We start from the raw sequence: 13,193 nt of genomic DNA on the forward strand, positions 1-13,193 counted from the left end.
ACAATGAACACCACAGATCACTTCGATTAGAGAGGATGGGCAAGGAATTAATAATAGTAAGGAGACAAATAACATCTAAATACAGATCTTTGAATTGGTAGGTAGCTTTCTGAACTTTTTAGACTTCATCAATAAACCAAAAAAAAAGAGATCTCAGAAGCAGGCCCAACGAACACATACAAACTAACAATGGTTGTACAGAGATACTGAATCTCAAACAATAAAAACAAACCTACTGATGATGATCAATAGGTTACTATTGAAGATATTATTTTCCCCTTTCTTTCCCCTTCTCGTGATCTACTACCTTTCAAGATTCCACCAAATCTAGCTAGAGATAGTGATGCTCCTAACTAAATATAAAATGCCCCAAGTTCCCTCTAGCTCATGTTGCTGAAACCATCCTCACTGTTAACCTTCCCATTTAAACCAAGAAGAATCAGATCCAAGAGGCGTGACGGATGAATTGAAGAAAACAGAGTGACAGGGAAGAATAGATCAGAGTAGGAGAAATATAGGGAAAGCAAGAAACCCACAAGAAAAGAGTGAGAAGGAAGAGTAGATTGGAGAAGGAAATACAGAGAAAGCAAAACCCACTTACACATTTCATCTCATTATGGATCATCACTTAATATCTGATAAATATGGATTATAAGATTAATGTCTCCACCTTTGATGTGAAGTAGTTTTAAAAAGGTAACTGAAATTTTGAAAAAATAAGTAAATAACTATGCAAATTCCCTCTAGGAGAAAATGAAAAATAAACTGAAATAGAAACTTTGTCGTTAGATAATTGCTTAAACTCACAATTGCATTACAAAAATTACAGATTATATGCTTCAAACTGTCACTGAATTTAATTTACCAGCAACAAAACAAAAATAGATTGCTGCTTGAATTCAAAAAATGTATGGTCGTAGGAATAATAATAATAATAAATTAGAAAGACAAAAATTATTACATCCTGGGAAACACTGTGCTGAAATAATACATCAGATGACCATTAGACTTGTGGATGCCTACAAACAAATTTCATTTCTTTATGGCCTATCTGATTAAACAATTAGGGAGGGCTCCTATTTTAACCCTACTACTTCTTGTAGGACGACAGTACGTATCCCGTATCCCGGATGTAGTGGCCGGATATGCATCAACATTCAATAACTTTCTTTCTATGGTTGAGGAAGGTCCTTCTCAGAATATCTGTTTTTTTGCCTCTTTGGTCACGTTCTAGTTGTTGCCTCCGAAGAGGATAGAATTTTGTTCATGTCATCAAAATACTGCCAATCTGTTTCCTCACCTTTGCTTTCCTGCAACCAACCAACCAGTATGATGAAAAACTGATTAAAAAACAAACTGATCTTTTCAGTTTTTGTTTATTCAGCCCCCAATCTTCCTAATCTTTCATTTTGACACGTTGAGCCCTTATCAATTACAATTGCACATATAGCAAGCCCTTGGTTATCAAAACTGTTAATTGTGAACATCAAACTCAGTTTGCTTCACCCATTCCATCTCCATCTAGGATTGCATATTTAACAATTCGGAATCAGCTTTCCATGTCTGATGTAGCCAAGAGAGACCATAAAAACCTTACTTTAAACTATAAAAAATAAATTTCAAAAATTAATGAAATGAGTCACCGAGTTTGATGTTCACAGCTATTGTCTTGTTAACCAGGGACACTATGTACAATTATAATTTGATCGAGGGCCTCATGATGCTTTCATTTTTCTTATCATCATAGCCATGCAACGCATAAAATGTTAATGTGATCAGATTTTCAGTACTTAAAACAAAAACTATTCACGGTCAATGCAAAAAGGACCCATTTTCAACTATCTTGTCATATTGGAAGAAGTAGGAAATCTGTACAGATATTTGACCAAGGAACAAACATGTGGTGAACCTAAGATTAGATCCAGATTTCTAACATATAGAGTAGGAAGAACAAACCTCGTATTTCTGAACCAGGGATGCCCACAAAGATTTGCATTGCCCAGGACTTCGATGGATCCCCTCAATTATCAAGGTATTAGATACTTCTTCCCACAGAGCCATTCTCCCCCTTACAACTTGAAATCTTTCATGGAATTTCCCCCGAATTTTTATCAGCTTCTTAATTTCCTCTGGTTTCCATTTGTTTTTTCTTACGCGCTTGGAAGGCTTTGATTGAGAACTTTGCGTATCTGAGGAGTCATCATCACTGCTCACATTACCATCTTCTTTAAACTCTTCTGTATGTTCCTGCTTTGGAAATGAATTGTCAACGGCCGGTGGTGATGAAACAAACGTTTTCCAGAAATCATCTTGATCCACAGAGTTCGAAGGATGACTGTCAGCTGCGCTGGAAGTTGAGGTGGCAGTCTCATGATCAGGTAGTAGTCTCACAAGTTCAGAATCATCACCTGCAGAACAACATGAAGGTAAAAAGGGGGCAGCTAAGCAGTTATTTAATAAATAAGGTCAAATGGGGAACAAACGCAGTATAAAAAAAAAAAAAAAAAAAACACGGGTGAAAAAAACAAAAGCTACTGAAAATGATCAAAATTCTCACTTCTAAATAGAAGTACCAAAGCATGCATAATTAACAATGAAACAGTCAAAATACCTGCATTACATGGCATAACCAGCAGCATGAGGTACACGGGCTCACAAAATTTATTTTTATTGTAATAACTATTTACAGGATTACTCACCGAAAAAAATGTAGCTTTCCGTTATGCCATATATTAATCTTGTCTACTTCATTATTGCTAACAAAAGTATATACGAGTCTATCGCCTATCAAAATTTTGATCCCTGTCCCAGAACATAATCAACCAGTAAATCAAAAGCAAACGCTAGTTTTATCCGTGATCCAACCCCTTTCAGAGTCTATTCATTTTGAATTCAATCATAATAGAAGTATACTGGTAGAAAATGATTTTTGCATAATACAACAATTTTCTAATGACAGTGGATACAAGTGATCAAATCACAATACAGGGAGCTGATTAGACCAAATATCAACACATATATATATATTCACACACTCGCATGTATAAAGACTATATGACATATGCCAAGTGACAATTTAGGACAACAAATGAAGCAGCAGGTTCATCAATAATTCTGAAATCAGCTCCATCATCTCTGTAAATCACGTCTATATTTCCTTATTTGAGGATAACCTAGATTTCTTATGCTTCATTAACACAGTCAACTTTGACATCAATAATTTCAGTTCCATTATGTTTACAAGCATGGCTGACGAACTTAATGAATACATTATATGACTCAACCTTACAACAATCAGCATAAAGGGAAGAGATCTCTAAGGCCTCCTGGCCTCTCAGTCTCACTGGGACACTCTTTTGCAATCATATAATTGTGATTAAATAAATGCAAGCAGTTTGTCAACTAAAGTTAGAAAGAAAGGTATTGCATTATTCCAAATCAAGATTCGGATATCATGATGCACCCCAACAATCTCCATTCAGTTCTGAAACAATCTACTTGCGCCTGATCTGGAGCTCATCTTAGTGAAAAATATACATACGATGATCCTGTTGAAGCCATGATTTCCAGGCATTAGCAGAATTGAGATCCTTACCAAAAGGATTAATCTGCAGGCACCCTAACTCTTGTTCTCAATTTAATTGCATTGCTATTGATCTGACGACTTGATCTATTTATTTTTTCTATTACTAGTTTTATTCGTAAACTTATCATTTGTTCAATTTGGTCGATCTGATACTTAGTTAAATGACTCTTCTTTTGCTTCTCCATTTCCAAGCTCTAATTATTTTCTAAACTTCCTGTAGAAAGTGTTCTTAAATCTTAAAGCCATTACGCAAGTCAACTTGACCATGCACTTACACACTAACACTAGGCGCGCCAGCGCTTTACTTATAGAATATCGAGTAAAGGACCAAGGCTCCCTCTTTCAAAGCGTATTTCTGGTCCAAATTAGCTATGTTTTCAATGAAGTCACCAACACATAGTTTTTCACTTTTTACGGTGCTTTCCCAGATCAATTAATTAATTCACCAGCTAATGGTATGAGCATTTTACAAAGTTTATTGCATAATTCATGTAAAGACAAACAATCCCTGGCATGCACTGATCTAATAACACTAATCCATTGGGAGAGTGAGAGTGAGAGAGAGAGAGAGAGAGAACCTTTCAGATTTTCTTTTGCTTTGTTATCTAAATGCATGTAGCCATTGCTTTCTCCTTGTCTCTTGCTTAAGCGCTCCCTTTTTGGATTTCCATCAACCATCTTTTTCATTGTTGACATCCCCAAACCAACATGGGAGTTACCCGATATCCTTGTTTTGATTTCATCAGCAAGAACTCCAGCTGGATTTTCTAGGGCAACAGCAATCACTTCAGGTCTTTTACCACTATATTTCCTTACCATTTTCCTCAAAAGCTCAGACACTGTCTTTTCGATGTGAGATAAAGGACAATTCACAGGACAGCTCGATAGTGCAGCATGGGCAGCTTTATAGAGTGCGTCTAAAAGCTTCCCTTTATCTAACCATAAGCAACGTGTTGTGATTCTGATTTTCCCTTTTATGCAATTATCAATGACACTTTCTGCATTTTGAGGCCTTTGAATTTCCATGCTGTAACAGAGAAATGTCAGGATGCAGCCAATACAAACAGCAAATATGGATGGACACGTTTGAGGATATTCTACCTGACCACTATAATGCCATCAGTTGCAATTCTTAATCTCTCATCAAGGCAAAGTTCAGTTGATGTGCCAAATGCTTTATCTCCATCACTATACATCAACTGCAATTCAAAACTGGGTTCAGAAAGAATATTTATCAAATAATTCCTAACTGAGAAAACTTAAAGCACAACCAACCTGCAAATTTTCCTTCCCAAGGGAAATAAAACCATTAGATAGAACTCTTCTGTTCCTCAAGTGGGAAACCCCAAGCATCTCTCCATTTTTTATAACCTGAAGAAATATATATACTAAAAATTTTAAAACATGTAAAATATTAACTCCCCAAAAAAATCACTATTGGTGCCATTTGTTTAATTAACTCCTTTATAAACATCTACTTTCATGTACAAATAAATTTATATGGAAAGTCTTCTCTTGCATACCATGGAAAGTTTTCGAACAGAAAGGAACAACAAGACCAGATAAAGCCATTCAGCTCATACCCAGACTAATTTACAATGTCCTCAGTGACACTGTATTTGCAGAGAGCATCAGGATGTAGCTCATTCTGGATGATTGTCTTTTATTTACCATATGACCCAGAAAATCAATTTTCAGCTATCCTAGTCCAATCATCTTATCATAGAGGTATCCACATCTCTACAACAAGAGTCTCAGGGTTGGTTTTCTGTTACAGGTTAGCATCTTTGCTGATAAGATTAAACTTATGCTAAATGCTCAAACATTAGCCATGGGAGCTAAGAACCCACTAAAGCAATGATGCACTAGCAAACACATTGCGAATTGAGCCGAAACTTGAAGTATCATGGCATGTAACTCAGGTACAAAATTACAAATTTCATAAGAACATTAAAATCCTAGGACCTTTCCAGTCAAACTAAGAAAATAGATGCTACACATGCATGTTCATAAACTAAGAACCAAAATGACTCACAGTAGTATGGTGAATGCCAGTTGATTTCCCAAGCAATTCATGTTCTTTCAAGAACAAGAGTTCTCCATGTATGGGAAGAAAGTGTTGTGGCTTCACAATTCTAAGCACTTCCTCCTGAAAAGATCAGATAAAACTTTATAAATCATCATTTAGTTTCGCCATAGGATATGATTAAACAGCCACCAAAGTGAAACGTAAACGAGATGCAAGCCCAATTTATGGATTATGACAGCATGGCATGCAAAATGCATATTCACCTACTATCTTTCCAAATTAAACCACTTTATTGCACTTATAGTTCAAAAGAGAGAGAGAGAGAGAAGAAAACATCTTCACTAATTGCAAGAGATGAATGTCTATTTATTAAACCCAGGCTTAAAATTAGATGTAATATGATATCAAGTTACAATGAAATCTCGAGGAGAAAAATAGAAGATCTTACTAGCTCTCCACGATACCCATGGCCAGACGTGTGCAACATTTCGTTTTTACCCATTATTATACTTGATCCAATCTCTGATATACGGTTCATCATTTTCATTACCCTAGTTTCATTGCCAGGGATTACCTGTAAGTTTAATGTAAAACCATTAAATGATGCCTAATTCCAATGACTTCCAGCAATATATATAGACATGAGTAATATCACACAGACACAAACATATCCATAAAAGTATTGCAGAAATCCTGCTGAACCATGATGAAGAAAAAAACTAGTGTTTCCAACATGTCAGCCACAGAAGTTATAAACAAAGCATTGAGGAAAACAGATATTCGAGGCTAAAATCAGAAGCTTGCCTAATTCAAGATGTTGAAATTAGCAACAAAAAGGTGGACATAATTTTTCTCATTAATGAAATTAGCAGATTAGTATCTTCAGCTATGTCCCATAAGCAAAATGAAGATAAATATATTAATGAAATGCTGAAAACACATTAGGAATGAATGTATTAGAAAAAAAAGAAAGTTAAGTGTAACATCCATTAAAGCTAAAACAAAGAGGACGTTTGGACATGTTCAAAGCTGGCCTGCGGATGCTCGTGTAGTATATGTGAGAGAATAGAAATCAATGTAGTAAAATAAGAAAGATTAAGACCGAAACTAACTGGACAAAGGTTATTAAAAATTATCTCAGATTATTACATCTTTCATATTGAGGGCGAGCCTTGGCGCAACGGTAAACGTTGTTGTCGTGTGACCAAGAGGTCACGGGTTCGAGTCTTAGGAGCGGCCTCTTGCCAATTAAATTGGCAGGGGAAGGCTTGCCCCCAGTACACCCTTGTGGTGGGACCCCTCCCCGGACCCTCGCTCAGCGGGGACGCGTAGTGCGACCGGGCAGCCCTTTTTTTTTAATTACATCTTTCATATGATCATTAGGAATGAAAGAAAACGAAGAATCCATACTGCAAATGCTAACTAGTTGGGACTAAGGCTTGGTTGTTGTTGTATCTCCAGCTATGTCCTTATTTTGGATCTTTCTCACAAAAATTTCAATGAGTATCCCACATTGATTATGGCAATTCAAGGATTAAACAATATATATCCCAAGGAATAACCTTGAACACTATGAGATCAAATGAACCTTGATTCATTCTAGAGTCCCCAAAAGTAGGTGATCGAATGAAGTGCTAAGTATAAATCATACAACCTTTGTGCCAAACCGATAGACCACTTTGCCATTTTGATCCATCCCAAATTATAGACCACTTTCCTTTTATAAACATTAGTTGTTTTGCAATATTCCTAATATAGTCCTTATTTATTATGCATAGAAGAAATCAATAAAGTACATTAAATTAACTCGAAATTATAAACATTGTATCGCTCCCAACACAAATTTATTGAAAATTGTAATAAATTAATACTCATCCATTCATATTAGTAAGTTAAATAGGGGTAAATTAGGAAAATTATGTGTGAAAACTTGTCTTTCAACTAGCTAAACTATATTTTCTTAAACTACATGAACACTGAAAGTAGTCTATCATTTTGGAAAGGAGGGAGTATCTAGTAAAGCAAGATAAAATTGAAAAGTTCAATCATTCAATCATTATAAAAATCAGTTGGCTGCATATATCATCAACATACTTCAAAAAAAAAAAAACATTCAGCAAATTTTGGTCAAGAATATAAAAAGAAAAACCAAAGGATAGTAGGCATCACATTACTTTAGCTGAATATAGTATTATATCTTCCTTGCTCAGTTTAAAGGAATGACTGGTGCCATATGATGCCAGATTCAGTGCAGCACGCGGCTCTGCCTGATAACATAGCATATCAATTCCAATATCAGCTAAATGGCATGATAATGAAATTAATCCGGCAGCTAAATATGCTTACCTGTGATCCAGTTGTGACAATCAACAAATCTTTTGGAGCATAGCCATCCATATCTTCGACTTTTACCTATATAGAGTAGAAGGTACCATGAGCACAATATGAAAGATTGAAATCATACATTTACAAGCCCATGAAATATCACAATCTTTAGCAGATGGAGAACACAATTCAAAAGAAGCATCCCATAATTAGAGTCGGTGTTATTGCAGGACTTAGTTGACTCACAAAACTATGCAGCATACAAACATATGCAAATAATTCTAAGTGATTGAGCATCAAGAGCTTATGATAATTATTTATTTTCTCATTATTATTTTACAAGCTAATAAAATAACGCAACCTGTTGAGTTTTGTTTTAGGATAAATAACAACAATTCTTCTCCATTTGAGTTTTGTTTTAGGATAAATAACAACAATTCTTCTTTTTAACAAATCTTCCTTTACAATTGCCTTGCCTCTACAGTTACATGAGTAACAGAACAGCATATAGCTTGGCCTCGAGGTGCTTCAATATAAGACAGATACCATCTAAGTGCTGGTTGACATAAGTATGCTATAGACATGCAAAGTTTAAATGATAATCACAGCTAATTTTATAGATTCAAGATCCATAATTGAGATAACTGAACCCTTAAAATAAACTTGGCTGTGTGAACAAAACTCAAGTTTCTCACAAAAAATCAGCTAAGTATGATGCATGATGCAACAAGGGAAAAGAAGGAACAAAACTGCAAATCTAAACTCAAGTCAAGAAATAGTAGTGAACTAGGCAACAAGGGAAGAAAATTCTTCAAACGTTATTACCAGAGTAGAGGGATCTATTGGTGCCTTTCCATCCTTCCAAGCTGCATCCAGGTACGTCCTCAAAGACATGCCGACAAAGACCTGACAAAATAACCATAACATCACAACTAGCAGAGAATGTATTTCATCTTTATGACTTATGAGCCAAAGTATGTCTTATTCTCAGAAGTTAGGCTATGACTCAGCAAAACATACCAACTTTCTCCCAGTCAGATCAGCAGCAGCTTTCACACTTCCGAGGCGATGTATATTTGATGCAAATTGAGTAGTAATGATTCTCCCTTTAGCAGCTGAAATACGTCTCATTAATGAATCTGCCACCACACTTTCACTCATTGTCCTACCAGGTGATAGTACATTAGTCGAGTCACTCATCATCTGAACAGAATAGTGAATTAATTTCATGTCAATTCACAGTGATTTTTAAAAGTGAAATGTCAAAGCAAGAAAATCCAAAATAAAAGTTCATCAAGAAGGGAAAATCCAATATTAAGGACATAATTAACCTCGAATAAATAACCAAAGAAAGCCTAAAATCACAACATCAGACTGAGTTAGATCATAAGAAAATGTAATTCAATATAGGTACTCACAAGATTAAATGACATGGCAATGAGTTCCTTTTGCAAAGTACATCAGACAAGTATAGTATGTTTTAATCTAATTCCCTTGTTTTAATCCAACTACCTCTTCCGCAAAAATTCAACAAGTATTCCCTTGTTTTAATCCAATTACCTCTTCCGCAAAAATTCAATAAGTATGCTAAAATTGAAAAATCTCAAAACAGAAAGCTAATCAAAATAGTGCATAAATCCAGGGGACTTACCAATGTTACTCCTTCTTTTGAGAGTTCCTCTAATGCTTCACGGTCAAAGACCTTCCCATCCAATGGCGATTCATCGATCTATAAATGCAAACTTGTTATGGAGCTCATGAACTTGCATTAAACAGAAGAAAATTTGATAACTGTTAAGCTTACCTTCCAGTCACCAGTATGAAAAATTGTACCATCATCACAACGAAGTACCAGACCAGAACAATCAGGAATAGAATGAGTCACCCTTATTGGCTCTACCTCAAAAGGTCCAGCAACAAATTTCTTTTTTGTTCTAAACGTCTTAAGTCGAGAAGGAACAAATATCCCATTCTCCTTCAAACGCTTTTTTATCAACTGTCAAAAATGAAGAAGTATACGGTCTTCAACAGTTCAACCACGTCAAAGAACAATGCCAGTGTCATGTTAGTGTTCTTAATTTTGGAACAATACTTGAACTTGTTTCCTTATTTTGTTGAATTCAAGTAAAAAGATACTTGGGTTAACATCTATGCACTTGAAAATAAAAGGTATATATCAATATCAGTTCAGCACCTATTGGAAAAATATATACAGCTGGTTTCTAAATAAGCAAGGGTTTTATAACAAATTGCTAGTCATGTGTATGTATACAAGTTAATGGATAAATATACAACCAGAACTCACCTCCATTGTGAAAGACGAAGCATATATTGGAGTACGAGAATCCAAAGCTGGTATAACCTGCTTGGTCAGTAAGAGAAACACAGTAAATGCTAGAACAGAAGAAAATTAGTGAAACAAGAAAAAATATTGAATAAAATCATGCATGTATGAGCCAAACTATCATGCCTAGAAGGCTGAAACATAGCAAAACCACAAATCAACTGAAAATCTAACTGTTAAAGTTCAAAGGCTAAAGAACACAGCATGGTTCCTGATTTCCCAGTTACGTCTCCCATCCTTAATTATGTTCACCATATTGAAGTGACTCATTGTTTTAACTGCAAAGTGCAAAGAAGACAAACACCGCCCACCTTGCCTATGCACTAAATATCATTTCAACAGTAACATACTAACATAAAATAAGGTGTGACACAATCACTCCATTAAGAATCAAACTTGTGACATGGAAGCAAAGGGAATATGACGTTATGTACACTAAAAATGTATACTTATGCAGCAATGCCAAGTTATTCCTAATAACACTCCAAAACTAGCCAATAGTATGCACCAGGTCCATTTCTTAAGAGTCACAAAAAAAATATCAAATATAACATGTGCCAGTGATAACAACCATCAGCAAGGTTCAAGTGCAAGCAAACTATTCGAAATCAATATTCTGTTCCTCTGAAATATAATATTCAGCAGAAATAAATTATAGCTCCAAAAAGACATTATTTTTCACATAAAAATTCTCTCTTCGATCTTATCATGACTTTCATCTATAAATCCACCTTGGCCATACTGGTAAATGGTGCAAACTGACTGCAGCGTCAGCCAAGATACCAGTATGGCTCCTCTACCATATAATGATTTTTGTCTTAGATTGCCTCTCACTGCAATAATAACAGAATTTGAGACAAACTTCAATATAATTTCTCTTTTCTAACTGAAATTTGAAAGAGTTCAAGAGGCCAATCATCCAACAGAGCTATCAAAATGCCATTCCGAAGAAGTAGATGGATACTTTACCCAAGGCAACGCACCAATGTGATCTTCGTGCCCATGAGTTATAATAATAGCTTCAATTTTGTGGCTCCATCTTTTTATAAATGTGGTATCAGGTATAATCTTTTGGACTCCAAGCTCATCATCGCTGGTGTGAATAATCCAAATAACAAATACGGCAGTCAATCAAGATGGCTATTCATAATCCATTGAAAAGAGAACTGCAATCAGAAGTATCTTTGACAAAATGGTGTATTGTTGAGGTGAGACTTATAGATGCATGGATTTTCACTAATATATAAGATTCTGAAATTTTTATCTGGGTTTAGCTCGTTTATTTGAAATTTGTTGAACTCTTGACAAAGTTAAAGCTTTACAGTGTAACTAGTTTCAATTCTGCAAGCAAACGAATAATTTATTCTTTTTGCAGAAAAGAATACACTAAACATCAAAATCAATGCTCTACATTTGAACTATGGCCTTACTCTGGAAACATAACACCAGCATCAATTAGAATATAGCGATCATAGTTTCCAACAAGCATGCAATTCATCCCAATCTCTCCCAGGCCACCAATTGGAACAACACGGAGTGGTGGCCCATCAGACCCTTCATAAAACTTCTCCATCTTGCGTTGAACAGAATCCTCCATACTCTTTCCAGGCCCTTCTATCCTTCCTGGTCTTTTACGCTGTGCTCTGGATCCATGACTGCCTAGAACGAGACAACACAGCACAACCATTATAAAAAAGCAAATTTCAAATAGCAGTATGTAATCTTGGCGCTACAAAGACCACGAAGAGGAACTGGGAAAAAAATTTAAAGGACATATTGAAAAAAGAAATGATAATTATGCAAAAGACTAAAAGATAGCATCAAGTTCAACTCATCAGAAATCAATATCCTAACAAATGTGAATATGATATTGGGACTACACCCACCTTAGGAGGAGGTCTATGACTTTTTAACCATATATGTTTTCAAATTTGATTTAACTTGTAGGCGGACATTCTAACTGGGAAAAGATGGGTGCAACATATATATAGTTGCGAAGAAACCATATCATATAAAATATTTTCTCAGCAAGAAGCGACACGGAACCATCTATGTCTCTTCTGTTCAAGCTCGAATTACTTCTTTTTCATTTTAATTTCTCTGTTAGAAAAATTAAACTCCAAAAATAGAAGAAATGCAAATAATCAAGTTTAACCATATCCTTCACGCATCCGAACAATATAAACAATGGGGCTCCCTCGTATCACTCACTTCTCTCCCTCGTTTTGGGGGCAAAAGGTCCTTAACTGAAATAAACTAGTTAGAAAAAGAAAAACTCATACGCTGCTATATTTTGATACAGCACTCACCTAATGATGTAGGAGAGCCAATAGAGCAGGAAACGGAATACTTCCTGAGGCTTGGAAGGTGCAAAGAACTGTATGGACAGAGGGAGAGAGCACCAAACGCCGCCATTTTGTGGAAGTCCTTGTGTCTAAAAGAAGGAAAGCATGTAGAGCCAAAGTAGAAAGAATGAGAGAGAGAAAACCCTCCTAAAGCCCCTAACTGCATGTAATAATGATTTACAGTTTGAATAGAAACCCTAGATTTGCAAGAATGTTTGAGATTTCAGAGAGAGGGGTTGAGATAATTGAAGCGGGAAATTGAATAACAGAGAGTGAGGGAGTGAGGCAGCTAAACCAGGGAGGGCTTTTCCTTAAGACGGAGATATAAAAATATCTTTCTTATCATTTTCATTTTCAACAACCAAGGCAAAGGAGGGTAAAGATAAAATGCTCGCACGTGCTTGCCTTGCTCCCACACGCCTGCCTGTTATTATTATTATTATTATTATTATTATTATTATTATTATGGGATAATACCCAACTCGCTCTCCAAATTAAAGTTTCAAAAATCCATTAGAATGTAGTAAAACTATCAAAATCATTAATCAAGTTTCTAAAATAAAC

General features: G+C 35.5%; 1 protein-coding gene across 3 annotated transcripts; it reads right to left on the reverse strand.

Moving 5' to 3' along the window:
• Positions 1-873: 873 nt before the first annotated feature.
• Positions 874-12,958, reverse strand: LOC136228787 (ribonuclease J). 3 transcript variants are annotated; one of them, XM_066017266.1, is made up of 17 exons: positions 12,594-12,958; positions 11,715-11,943; positions 11,254-11,377; positions 10,246-10,302; positions 9,745-9,936; positions 9,592-9,669; positions 8,961-9,143; positions 8,766-8,846; positions 7,962-8,027; positions 7,790-7,882; positions 6,064-6,189; positions 5,622-5,735; positions 4,862-4,957; positions 4,688-4,785; positions 4,165-4,613; positions 1,957-2,408; positions 874-1,310 (listed from the first exon to the last, which is right to left on the reverse strand). In XM_066017266.1, exons 1-17 carry the CDS (start codon positions 12,793-12,795, stop codon positions 1,224-1,226), a joined length of 2,727 nt encoding a protein of 908 aa, XP_065873338.1. In that variant the 5' UTR covers positions 12,796-12,958; the 3' UTR covers positions 874-1,223. The 3 variants fall into 3 exon arrangements, with proteins under 3 accessions (XP_065873338.1, XP_065873344.1, XP_065873351.1); XM_066017272.1 differs by having other exon boundaries at positions 11,715-11,939; positions 12,594-12,731; XM_066017279.1 differs by lacking the exon at positions 12,594-12,958 and having other exon boundaries at positions 11,268-11,377; positions 11,715-11,855.
• Positions 12,959-13,193: the final 235 nt, after the last annotated feature.

The sequence above is a fragment of the Euphorbia lathyris genome, chromosome 1, assembly GCF_963576675.1.
Source record: "Euphorbia lathyris chromosome 1, ddEupLath1.1, whole genome shotgun sequence".
Classification (NCBI taxonomy): domain Eukaryota; kingdom Viridiplantae; phylum Streptophyta; class Magnoliopsida; order Malpighiales; family Euphorbiaceae; genus Euphorbia; species Euphorbia lathyris.

Bases quoted from the DNA above. Each gene is read 5' to 3' on its own strand.
- LOC136228787 (XM_066017266.1), bottom strand. From the start codon at position 12,795: ATGCAGTTAGGGGCTTTAGGAGGGTTTTCTCTCTCTCATTCTTTCTAC. The intron at 10,303-11,253 runs GTAAAGTATCCA...CTGACCAAGCAG, and splicing joins ACATTGGTGCGTTGCCTTGG to GTTATACCAGCTTTGGATTC. The intron at 5,736-6,063 runs GTAAGATCTTCT...TGATCTTTTCAG, and splicing joins ATGGGTATCGTGGAGAGCTA to GAGGAAGTGCTTAGAATTGT.